The sequence below is a fragment of the Puntigrus tetrazona genome, unplaced genomic scaffold (assembly GCF_018831695.1).
Source record: "Puntigrus tetrazona isolate hp1 unplaced genomic scaffold, ASM1883169v1 S000001111, whole genome shotgun sequence".
NCBI classification, from domain to species: domain Eukaryota; kingdom Metazoa; phylum Chordata; class Actinopteri; order Cypriniformes; family Cyprinidae; genus Puntigrus; species Puntigrus tetrazona.
Window position 1 is genome coordinate 1,434,315 of NW_025048699.1, and position 13,186 is coordinate 1,447,500.

General features: G+C 39.3%; 3 protein-coding genes across 3 annotated transcripts in view; 1 reads left to right on the forward strand and 2 right to left on the reverse strand.

Moving 5' to 3' along the window:
- shroom3 (shroom family member 3) overlaps window positions 1–3,347 on the forward strand; it is a 49,752-nt gene extending 46,405 nt beyond the window's left edge. The window contains 1 exon segment of the mRNA XM_043234245.1: window positions 2,018–3,347. Within this exon segment, the coding sequence (XP_043090180.1) occupies window positions 2,018–2,350 (333 nt within the window). The 3' untranslated portion in view covers window positions 2,351–3,347.
- Window positions 3,348–5,710: 2,363 nt separating this feature from the next.
- On the reverse strand, window positions 5,711–7,792 carry LOC122340966 (ankyrin repeat domain-containing protein SOWAHB-like). The gene has a single exon (XM_043234227.1). The coding sequence runs from the start codon at window positions 7,790–7,792 to the stop codon at window positions 5,711–5,713; it is 2,082 nt and encodes a 693-aa protein (XP_043090162.1).
- Window positions 7,793–9,159: 1,367 nt separating this feature from the next.
- Window positions 9,160–13,186, reverse strand: part of ccni (cyclin I) — an 8,546-nt gene continuing 4,519 nt past the window's right edge. The window contains exons 6-7 of the mRNA XM_043234431.1: window positions 11,948–12,181; window positions 9,160–10,511 (exon numbers count right to left, since the gene is read on the reverse strand). Of these exons, the coding sequence (XP_043090366.1) occupies window positions 10,095–10,511; window positions 11,948–12,181 (651 nt within the window). The 3' untranslated portion in view covers window positions 9,160–10,094. The remainder of the gene's footprint in view (window positions 10,512–11,947; window positions 12,182–13,186) is intronic.

The following is a 13,186-nucleotide window of genomic DNA, read 5'->3' on the forward strand; positions in this document are numbered from 1 at the left end:
ATTACAGTAAAATGATGTTTGGAACTACATAACATTTTCACGACTGCTAACTAGAAACTCTTATGTAAACACAGTTTTTTATCAATATGAGATAATATATGCAAATAGGGTGTGTGCATACAGGGTACACAAAAAGCAAAGCAAATATGTCCTGCTCGTGTCGATCCATTATATTTGGTGCTGTCACATCCTTGCAAATTTTGCAAAGTGGCGTTACTAATGACATGCAGTACAGCTCTCCAAAACAGTTTGCGCTTAAATGTGTTGCCAGAACTTCAGACCGATATGATCAGGCATGTTATAAATCATCAGACTTTTCAAAAGTGATTGTGAACGAACAAGGATCTGGTTTGTAATGTAATGCAATCAGTCTGACGCATCTATTTTTACCCATAAATAAACGATTAGAGATCACTTTTAGAAGATTACAACATCATGATATAGGAGAGTTATGATGATCAATTTAATGCATCCTTCCAGAAATAAAAGTATTACTTTCTGAAATAAATAATAGCAAATATTGCATATGAGAGGCTGCATGTATAATAATAATAACTGAGAATAAGGACTACAACTATTTTTAGAAAGCGTATGTCTCATCTTACCTTTGACAGAACTAACAACAAGCAACAAACATTTCAGTTTACTGAATAAAGGGCTGATCCAGATAATTACACATTTCACACACTGACAAAGAACGAGAAATGCTTATTAAATGACATAATTTTATATAACAAGATTAATTTCAGACTGAGATAACGTCTCATCTGTAAATGACACAGAATCAGCTTCATCGGGAGAATTCATGACATACTGGGGTGTAAAATGCAGTCATATTTAAGGTTTTGCACGTGTGTGCATTTCAGAAGCCTTTCTCTACAACACATCAGAGCAATTCCTATATCTCCAAAAGAGCTGCATTTTAAGTCATGAAGTCATGTGCTTGTGCGCCGATGTTTATTTTATGATTCCTGTTCAACAGGCATCAGGGACTGTACAAATAAAACCTCAAGCACAATCAGTATCTGTTAAGAGGTGTTTCCAACCAAAAGGCGTTGTTACATCAGTATTTGCAGTATTATGACAAATATTAGACCCGTCATAAACGCATCCCTGTTTGCAGAGTTCAACTAGTCATTGCTTTAAACTAAAGACAGCTGAGGATTGGAGACTGCTGTCAAACAATTACATTTAAAACAATCGCATTTAAAATAAAAGATTTTGTTTACATGTGTGTGTGCCTGCTGTGTATGTTAAATATGTATATATAAATACATATGCATGTAAATATTAAAAAGTATATATACTAAATATATATTTTTTAAATCTTATATGCATACATATATATTTAAATACATATATATACACACTTAGGTATGTTTTCTAAATATTTGCATTATATATATATATATATATATATATATATATATATATATATATATATATATATATTACAAAAAACTTTGTTTATTTTTTGCTTATTTGCATGCATATTATTAGAATGTTAGCCATTTATTAGTGCTAATTAATGCATTATTCTACCACATACCTAAACATAACCGCTACAGCACTATTAATAAGCAGCAAATTAAGAATTTACTGAGCAAAAAGTATACAAGTGATAGTTAGACAAGTGTTACCTAATCTAAAGTGTTACCAAAAACTTGATAATATTTTATTAATCTAGAATCACGTACATATATAAAGACTACTATTTACTTTTTTTTTTCTTTTTTTTTTAAGATGTCTCACCAAGGGTGCATTAAATTTGCTGCAATTTTACTAATTAAAAAAGTGCTAAACATTTTAATTTATTTGTAAAATTCTGTTTATTCATGCAATGCAAAGGTGAATTGTCAGCATCGTTAGCGTCACGTAATCCATCTGAAATCACTCTAATATTGCTGATTTTCTGCTCAAGAAACATTCCTGATTATTGTTAACATTATCTTTCGCTTTCACTCAGTTTAAAGCATCCTGAATGAAAAAAGTATGAACTTCTGATATGTGTCTACAGGAATCGCTGCAGCTGAAGAGGAAGCAGTTGTGCAGTCAACGGGAAGACGCTCGCGAGCTGAAGGAGAACCTGGACCGGCGCGAGCGAGTGGTTCTGGACATTCTGGCGGGTTACCTGAGCGGCCCGCAGCTGCGTGACTATCAGCGCTACATCCGCATCAAACCCGCCCTTCTGATTCGCCAGCGCCACCTGGACGAGCTCATCCGGCAGGGGGAGGAGCAAGTGAAGAGGCTGGAGGAGACCCTCCCAAAGAACACTGACCCCGCCCCCCAAACGCCACATTGTTTTAACTCCACCCACTTGCCACGTCCCACCACTGTGACCTCACTCTGACTCCGCCCATCATACGATGACGTCTCTTACAGCAGAGGACGAATCGGAAATCAACGCAATGCACAAAGAAAAGTGCCTTAAATGAAGGAGACTATTTCTGACTTTTTAAAGTATAGAAGACCATAACTGTGGTTTATCTACACTAAACAACTGCACAGCGCATGTACACTACATACTTAGCGTATAGCACAACACTGAAGCACAATGGCACAAAACGCCTCGTTCTGATTGGCCGAAACACAAATAATTTCCAGCCCAGAGCACTTTGAAACACTATGAACCACAATGACGTCACGAAGACAAGAAACTACCGAACACGCAAAACACTTATTACCATCTATTTGAAATTTTTGTTGTCGATAAAAGCGACAGCTGATTATTTATGATTTTACGTTGTTTAGAAACTATTTTGTACTCTGTACGTTGCTGTACATACTCAGTCCCCTTGTGATTTTAAAATGTAGATGGTTAAGAAGCAGTATAGATATTGTATTTTTGTAAGCAAATGACTAGCGAGGGTGTTTTGGGGCGGCTTTAACAGGTGCTACTATATCTAAATCAGAAACCATAATGATGGTTCATCAGCACTTGAACACAGTATCAGTACATGGTTTCTGTAGTGATTAGGAATACAAAAAAATCTGTTAAAACTGAACATCATACTACTCGGTTTGATCACAATGCACACGCCCAAACTCTTTTGCCAATATGTTTTAATGTGTGGCTGTTTTTTTTTAATTTGGAGAACATCTTTTATTTACGAAATATCTAACCCCTGCACTGCATCTGTACGAGAAGGCCACGATAGCTCAGAATGGAAGCATTTATTCTTGTATGAGAGGCTGAACTGCTGTTGTGAACCCATACACATGCGATTGTCTTTTTTTTTTTGTTTTTGATGGGGCTAATCTGAAGAAAGGTTCAGCCATGCTTTACACTGTTTAAAAGCAAAAACAGCACAATTGGAAGGCAAAATAAATCTATTTTTTAAATACAACCTCCATGTTTTGCTTGTTTTGTGAATTCCAATAGAGACAAAATTTAGTTTAATTATGTCTTATAAACATACTATGGAAAAGGATAACGTTGAAGTAACACACAGCATATTAGTATATTAATAAAATGGTTTTAATCATTTTAGCAGATATATATATATATATAGATAGATAGATAGATATAACATGCATGCATACATTGCTATTTAGAATTTATATTAAATGAGTGGTGTACTTGTCAAATATTTATTTGTTCAAAAATATGCCAAGAATCTGAAATATTCACCACAGTTATGCCCTCATAGCAGATGATGTTTTGAATGTTTTGCATTTGTGCAAACCAGTTGCTCAAGCAAATAAAAAGGGCAGCGTTTTCTAGTAACAATTTAAAATATTTCAACATCTAGAAATCGCTTCTCACAAACAATCACTGAAAGTATTGATCACATGCATGGGAAAATTGGTCACCTGGTCAGAAGGTGTGAGGACACGTTCACCTTTATCTTGAAAGGATCTCTTTAGAAAGAATCAAGTCACTTGATACCGGTCATAATATGGTCAGTACTTGAAAGAATACTGCAACGGGAAACTAGCGAGGGAAAAGAAACTGCCAAACAAACAATGTAATGGTAACCAGATCACAGTTCAGGGTAACGACTAAACCATAGTGATATGCACTACTTTATTAAGGCTGAGCAAGCAATCTGAATCATTTAAACAGCAGCATGAAACCATTATATGCCTAATAATTATGGCATGATGAGAAATCAAAGAGAAAATGGTCTTTTCAAAAAGAAAGTGTAGCATGAAACAACCAAAAATGCTTGGTTGATTAAATACTTGATTAAATTCCAACAGTGTTACTGGTCTGTACCTTTAAGCACTGAATCAAAGGTCAAGACAGATTTACAAAGGTCAAAGTCTTTGACTTTTATTCAAATGATAAACGTGGAACATAAAGGTGCATCACAAACTGTAAATATTATGCAAGACTCAAGGCAGAGCAGAAATGCAGCCAACACACCCTGACACGTCGAAACATGTTGGCAAACACAACACTTTACAGCCGCAGATCAGGCCGAGATGTTTCCATGGAGCAAAAAAATGCTCCACTGTGACAGGGAGAGATAAAGAAAAACACCCAACTCCACCAGTCAGATCACACCAAATTCTCCTAAACTCTGTTTTCTGTATCTCTCGGATCAAAAAACAAACAAAAATAGGTTTAACCCAGCATGCAGATCATAAACCCCCGAAACTCAAGAGAGAACATTCGCTCCCACTTCAAACCACTCCATAAAATGATTCTGAGAGATATAAGAAAAGAGAGAAAGAAAACTTGACTCGGACGCTTAAGCAACCCTTAAGGAGGTCGTGAGTTACGGCTGTTTTGCGGCATCTCAGCAACAGCTTGAATGTTCTTAGAAAAGGTTTGGAATTTGGAGGGGTTTTCCTTTATTGCTCACCCAACGTAGTGAGATAGGGAGGAAAGGTAAGTTAAATATTAAACACTCTAAACCAGCTAGGAGCTTATCTGCGGTATTCATCACGAATGTGCTGGAGAACATCAACGTGTGAGATCATGAGTCACCAACTGCAACATCCCAATATGAAAAGCGAGAACTACATCGGTAAATGAGAATGAAACGCTCACATCGTCTGCATAGTTTCCTGGATTAAGTACAAAGAGGGCAGAAAAAGTTTCCTACACCTGCAGAGCTCAAGGGTAAAAACAATTACAGGGCACTGGACCAAATTTGTCCCTGCAGAGGAAATGAACAACTTGTTATGATCAGAACATGTATTTAAATGATCCTCAGTCTAAAACAGCAAGCTATTTTGTGTCAGTGCAGGCAAAACACTGTTGCACATAAGACTTGTTTAAGGGATAGTCCACCCAAAATTTAAATCCTGCCATCATTCATTCACCTTCATGTTGCTCCAAATCTCTATGGCTTTCTAACTTCTGATATTTAGAAGAACTGTGGGGTTGTTTTTTTTGGAAGGGTCCAAAACAACACTGGACCCCATTGAAATTCATTGCTTGCACGGGCTGAAAAAAATCCAACAGGTTTGGAACAACATGAGCGTGAGCAAATACTGAAGGAGCTATAATTCTTTGGGTGAACTATCCCTTTAGCATTAATAATACAAGAGAGGTGTATAATATCGACACACCGTTTTAAAACACCAAAATATGCAAACACACAAACCCATTTGTAGACATAAGATTATAAAACAAGAAAAAAAAGTATTGTACCGTTAAATGCAATTTTCCGTATTTTAATTATAAAAATAAGTGCTTTTTCACCAGCAAAAAGTGCCACCACTGTGAGAGACCGGGGTCTTTACAACAATCGAGCTGCTAAAAAGCTTCTGGACCAGATGAGACCCTCAAGTGAGACTTGTGTTTGAACAGTGCAGCGATAGACGTATGTCTTTTGACGTTCACCTTGGTCGTCGCGGGCCTCACGGACAGGTTTACTGGCGTCGCTGGACTACCACTAATGCGTTTTTGTGGTGCACCCAGAAGTTCTAAGATATCCCGTTGTTCGTCTTTGCTCAGATATTGCCACGGTCTCTTCCCGCTGCTGTCCCTTATCCGCACATCAGCTTTGAACTTCTGCACCAGGAGCCGAAGTAGTTTCTTATGGCCGTGAATGGCCGCCAAGTGGAGCGGCGTGTAGCCACACAAGGTCTTTGCGTTGACGTCCAGAGTCATCCCGGCTTTGTCGACGCCGTACCACAGCGTGTTTAAGACGCGATGGTCGCCGTGTTTGGCGATCCAGTGGACGACGGTGAAGCCGGATATGAAATCTCGCTTGCTCAGGAGGTTTGGATCATCTCGGAAGAGAGAGTAGATGTCGGTCCATGTGCCTGATGCCGCTTTGACAAACCAGTCATGCTCTCTGGGGTCAAGAGGGATGGAGGAATTTTTGATGCTGAAGGAACCATCGTGGACGGAGGTCGACAAGCTTCGCACAGATCCAGCAGGCGATGAGAAGTCTCTAGAAATTTGTCCTAGGCTGGAAGACTGCGAGACTAGGTTTCCCATGCTTAGCGTCGAGGACAGCAGCTGGAGACGGTTGTGCCGCGCCGAGATGCTGTCCTCTGGGAACGGCTGGTCCAGGTCTTCTCCGAGACTGCGACACATGCGACTCCGCAGGCGGGACGTCAAGCGGCGGACGATGGGTCCGTGACGGGTCTCTGGGGAACTACTCCGAGTAGACGCCCTAGAGTCCTCGTCCATGAGGTGACCCGTCGAGTGGTGCATGGACATGATGGCGCGGCTCGGTTGGTGCAGTTGCGAAAGCAGCTTTGCTTCCTGGGTGCGGCGCAGGAAAGCGCGAACATCGTTCCCGTCTTGTTCTGGGACAAGTCCTTGATCGCTTGGCCACTCATTGCTATGTGGCCAACCGGTGTCGGGCGGAGTAGAAGAAGGGGACGGAATCGAGAGGCTATCCCGACTTGAGGACAGGCTCGATGGGCGATGGTAAATCTGCAGAAACGTGGCAGGATTGTGAACGGACAAGCCGTGAGGCTCATATTCGTCTTGCTCCAGGATCGGAAATCCATTAAACCCCCCGTTTGGTCTTAGTAGGCTATCGTTGCTTCGGCTTAAGCCAGCTTGTTTGTACGTCTGGGAGTGTATGGGTGGGTGGTCCAGAAGGCATGGTGAAGACTTGTATACGTGAGACTGTCCGAGGGTGGAGCGCAAAGGCCATTCGTTGACGTGAACCTCAGAGGTGCTTTCCCTTTCATCTACAGGCGTCACTGTAATCTCGTAGTAAGGACAATGCGCAGGGTTGACCAAGGACTGCTCGCAACCATCTGCTTCCCTTGATTGTCTCTGTTTGACAACGCAAACGCCGTTGTGCTCCTGCTCCGTTGCCTCCCCTGCCGTTCTCACCTCCCATGGCTGTTCAAAGCTCTGGCCGCTCCCATTGGAGCGACTGTCAGTATCAGACGGGGTTGGTTTCGAAGCGCAGGTGTCGCTAACCTGCTCCTCACAGGAAGTGGATGCAGCAGGTTGTTCCCTCCCATGCGGAGACGAAGCTCTGACAGCTTTCTCAAAACTGGGAGTAGAGTCGTTGTTATTGTTGTTGAGGATGCCAGCAGCTGGCAGGATTTCAAAGCGAGCCGGGATCGTCAAAGCAGCCTGTGGTTTCCCGCTCGCCTCTTGTTTTTGTCCCTGATCTCTGTTTTTAGCGACGTCTCCGAGATGCGCACGGTATTTTCTCCTCAGCACAACATGGGAGACCCCCTCCTCCTGCCTCACGGTCGCCACACAGTTCACATACCTCTTGAACAACTCCCGGTTCTGCTCTCTCTCCTCGTCCTCCCGCAAAAAGCGCTTGTAGTGGGTTAACAAGTCCGAGTTTCGCACCGTCCCGCCGTTGTTGATGATGAAGCGCAGCACGGAGTCCTGCGTGAAGTCGGTGGCCATGCTCGCGCCGTGTGAATCTCTCTCGTGTTATCGCGCAATCACACTGAACCGGAGGAGCTGACAAAGCGGTTTGGTCTGTTGAGATTGTAACTCCGCCCACGGGTCTCTCTCTCAGTTCCACCTGCATACCTGCGTGCTGAGCTTACCTGCGTACCTTCTATTAAAGCTGCCCTATTTTGCGCATACTTGTTTTTGAAGAAAACGTTGACTGCTGTAATAATGCATGCATACATTTGTGTATGAATTAACTGTCTATTTAACTGTTGGAAGTATGGTATCCCTGCTGAAAAAAAAACAATGAATTTAATGATTATAATGGGAATTAAAATGGAAATATAATGGTGTCTACAGGTATGTGATGAATTCTATTGGTGGGACGTTAAATTATATTGGAAAAGCGCCCAAAACGCACTATAAAAAACATTAACTTTAACATTTCTGTGATGGTTTCTTTTGGGATTCTATTGTTTTTTGTGTTTGTTTTGCAATAATAAGAAAATCTTACACCTATAGCTAAAATGTACTGTATGTAAGCAATTGGAAAATTATATCAAAACCTAATAAACCCATGCATAAATTTATAGCTACGTATTTTAAAACAACATATTTAATCATGCACACAAGCACGAAGTAATCACTGGCACTTTTGAGTATTTGGTATTCTTTTTAATATTATTATATGTATGCATATGTATGCAATTTTTACATATAGCTAAGGTAATGTTCATTAAAAAAAATGCACGTATATATGTTAATATACGTAACATGTTAATATCTTTTCTATGCTTTCAAATTTAGCAAATAAGTCAAAATATATTTCATACATGCAACCTTACTAATATAATATATACAGAAAATCAATTTTGTGTTTTAAAAACGTATCTTATATTGCTTATAGACTATCAACAAGCATTGACAGATTTTAGACGCCATATTATATTCATAAATATAGGTTATTGGCCATGTTAAAATGTAAAACAAATCACATTTCTTATAGGTTTTTAATCATACGACAATATATTAATAGAAATGTGATTTCTGTACCTATATTACTTTTGCATATGGGCAGCTGCAGGAACATTTCACTACTTGAACTTACCTTATTAGATAAAACACTGCAGTTGCAGTAATTAATCAAATCAAATTCTTATTGGAATACAATAGCTACATTTTCATATGTCCCTCATTCGCTTGTCACTGCAGGCTTGAGATATTAACCTTTTCTCTGACAACTCGACCTATAAATCGTACCCAGAACACAACAAATGAAGTCTGGGTCTCCACAGCAAAGAACTGTAATAAGGGATTCTTTACCACAGCATTATTTCTCCACACACTCAAAAAAAATACGACAAGACACGAGCAGCTCAGTAGAGGTTTTCATTTATTTGAGCATTGGGAGGTTTCTCAGCAGCGGCCCGGATTGTCATCTGCGACCTCGGAGCAAAAGAGAGAGCTTTCGGCAGGAAGGTTATGATTAGCAAAGGAATGGTGACAGTCTAAAGCTTCTTCTGTTAGTTCAGAATCTCACGCACTTTATTCTACTCTTTATAACAGTTACATTACTAGGTTTAGAACAAGCGACAAACAGATCATCTAACCAAGTCACGTCATGTGTGATCTAAAGCCACAAACACATCTTTAATGCTCAGTATAAGGAAGTGATAGGGACATTATCACCCTTCGAAAGATCACACACTCACACACACACACACACACACGTCACAAGCAATCAGACCCAGCCGTGAATGAGAGTGTGCATTTGTACAAAACTAATATACATCTTCAGAAATGCCACTCTATTACTACGGCCTTTAAAAAAAAAAAAAAAAAAAAAAATTATGTAAATATATATTTATTACTATTAATATATATTTATTATTAAACAATTATTATATTAAAATAATTGTATTATTTTAATAAACATTTTATTTAATAAAATAATATTTAAAAGCACTCAAAAGAGTTGAGGGCTGTGTTTGACAAAAAAAAAAAAAGTGTTACAGATGAAGTAAATGACAGAGAAAAAAATTGGCAAACACATATAAAAAGCGACGAACAGGAACAATACCAGTTTCCACAGGTGGAGGGAAAAATATTTCTACTTTTTTTGCAAACATTTTTCCTTTATATATAGATTTTTTTGCAGTTTTTTTTTTGAAACGTACGTTTACGGTTATGAAATGGCATCATGCACAGAGTATGTTTTTTTTTTTGTTAGTATTTTTGGCCTCTCTCTTGCTCTGAGGTGAACCGATGAACGCCGAGCTGCTGCGGTTGTGTGATTGTTTAGCTGTTTCCTCTAGGTTTCTCTGACCGGTTGGAGAGGCGGGCAGGGGGAGGAGCCAGCGTTCTGCTGCGTCACCGGTAAACCCTGCCCTCCTCCCGCGGTTTCGGCCGTGCACGTGGGCGCCCCCTCCTGGGGACTCTCCTCGTTGTACAGCCGCTTGATCCCGTCGTAATACTCGTCCACCTCCATGTGTTCCACCTTCCGCTTGGCCGAGGACTTGCACGCGCGGGTGTGGGTGGTGTTGGGGTCAGAGGGTGCTGTCGGGGCGGGGGAGACGTGCCAGGGGGGCAGGACTCCCCCGTCCCGAGGCTCCGGGGCGTTCGGCAGGGGATGGCAGATGTACACAGTGTTAGGAGGCAGGGAAGCCGTGTGAGTGGACAGGCAACGTGCAACCAGCTCTCGACAGCCAATCAGCTGAGAACTGTCGATCTGAAAGACAGGAAGCAGAAAGAAAATGACTACTGTTCCGAAGGTTAGACAGCGTTTTAATCAGCAAGGTTGCATTAAAGACATCCGTAATGTTACACGGTATTGCCATTTCAAATAAACGCTGCTGCTTTGAACTTTTTCTACTCTGAGGATGCGGAAACAAACGTACCAGGGTCCACAAAAAAAACAGCAGAACGGTCGTCAACACTGATAATAATCAGACATGTTTCTTGAGAAGCGTATTAGAATGATTTCTGCTAAATCATGTGACACTGAAGTCTGAAGTAATGATGATGAAAATACATCTTTGATCACAGAAATAAATTACGTTTTACAATATATTTAAATAGTAATATTTCACAATATTACTGTTTTTATTGTATTTTTAACAAATAAATGCAGCTTTGGTGTGAGAGGTACTGTTTGAGCTTTTTATGTAAAAATATAATTACAGTAATAATATTTGTATATAAATATTCATTGTGTGTGTGTGTGTGTGTGTGTGTGTACACAAGTCATTTTCATTTTTAACTAAATTGAAATGAACCGATAAATAGTGTTGGTGTCACTAAAATACAATTATATTTTTATATATCCCTTTTTATTAAAATGTTTGTGTTTAGTATGTTTTATTTTTTGCCGCTTTCATTTTAAAACCAATTTAAAGTTAGAGATGCTACCTCAGCGACTTGTTTTTGTATTTTGCTATTTGCTTCAACTTTAGTTTCAGTTAACTACATTAACTCTGTTACTGTACGGTAGTTAAACGGTGGGAATTTAACCGTGTCGCAGTCATCCCAGTAATGTTAGGGACTTTTAGAAGGTCTGTATTTTTGCTTTCGCTTTGAGCTCGCTGCTGGCATTGATAACAGAGTTTGCTCCGGAGAAGTGACTGACCGGGCCTCTTCTGAGTTATGATAAGAGTTAAAGAGCCTACAGAAAAGCAAACACGTGAGACAGAGCCAGATTATACACGCTGCTGCAGCTTCAACGTATAGCCCGAGTAGACGAGTTCAACTAAACATCACGCATGAAAAGAGCCTTTGTAAGCGAAGAATAATGAGATGACTGGATTGTGACAAACGCGACTGACACTAGACCTAAAGGAAAAGTTTAGAGCCACCACAGATTGCTGAGATCTTCCCGAACGCTTCTTAATGGGATCTGATCATTTAGAATCGTAAAGTCTGCTTAGTTTGCTTAAAAACCCGTTGCACATAATCTACAAGCTTTCCGTCATCTCAGTGATAGTTTATGCTTCTTCAACAAGTAGAAAGCCTTAAAACTATGTATTTGAATATCATCCAAGACATATTATTGGGAAATATGCTGTTTTCATCGATTTACATCACAACCAATCAGAATATACAGCACTGTATTTTTTTTTTTTTTAAATGAACACTGCAGTTCTCTCAAGTTTTTGGAGCAGTTCTCACCTGTAACTTGTGCAGCAGGTCGACAGTGAGAGCGAGCCAATCAGGACAGAGTTTCTCCAGCTCCAGCGTGATGAGGCCGAGGGACAAAAGCGAGCCGGGCACCTGCAGCAGTGCATTGTGGGCCAGACAGTGGAAGAGCTGCTGGGTGAGCAGAGCCACGTGCTGAGACGGGTTCAGACCCGACAACGCCATGTTCAGCCGCCCAGACTTACAGCTCAGAACCATCGCATGGAACTACGGAGAGAAATCAATGGTTTTGGATGTCAGCTCCTAATCGGGTGAACTGGCAGTCCTTCAGCACCCGCGTGGAGAGCCAGGCTATTAACAGCAACCTCAATATGCCAACAAGTATCCTTCCTCAACACCCACATTAAGTAAAAGCACATTTAGCTCATCAAAATTCATTCCTCCTACTAGCAGCAGCAACATCAAATCTAATTTTTAAAAACCAAAGATCTTGAAGTTGCTCCACGTTTTTTGTATTGTTGTTGTTGTTGTTTTACTTGAGCAGCAATACAAATTCAGACAATGCAATTAAGAATAAAAACATTTCTTGAAACAAATCCCGTATTCAGATCCATAAACCTTCAACACGAGTACAGTAAGATGTTTGCATTAGCAAAAATGTTTAGTACTTTGGTAAACTAGTATAATGTTCTCTGAATTAAAATAAAGTAATATTATCGCTACTGGCCACCAATGGCCTCAAATAAATATGGTCATGGTAACATATCACAGGTTTGGTGACGTTAACAACATTAATTATAAATAATATACAAGTTATTAGGTAGTTTTTTTGAGAGTGTTTGCTTATGTCTGTAAAATCCTTTCAGTCAGATGTTAAATAAAACTTTCAAAAATTTCTTTTATGATCAATTTCTGTATTAAAAAAAAACGTGCTTTCAAACAACTTTCAACAAACATCTAAAACAAAAGCTTTTGTCTGCATAAAGTGTGTGTGTGTATATATATATATATATATATATAATATATATATATATATATATATATATATATATATATATATATATATATATGTATGTATACATTTAAGATAAATATGGAATATACAGTTAAAATCTTTATACGTGTCATTAATTCTATGAATATAAATATATACAAGGCAATACATGGACATATTTTCAAAAAATATAAAGTGTGTGTATTTATATAATAAATATATACAGTATACACACACATACATTGAGTAAACAATAACGTACATTTACATTTTTTTAT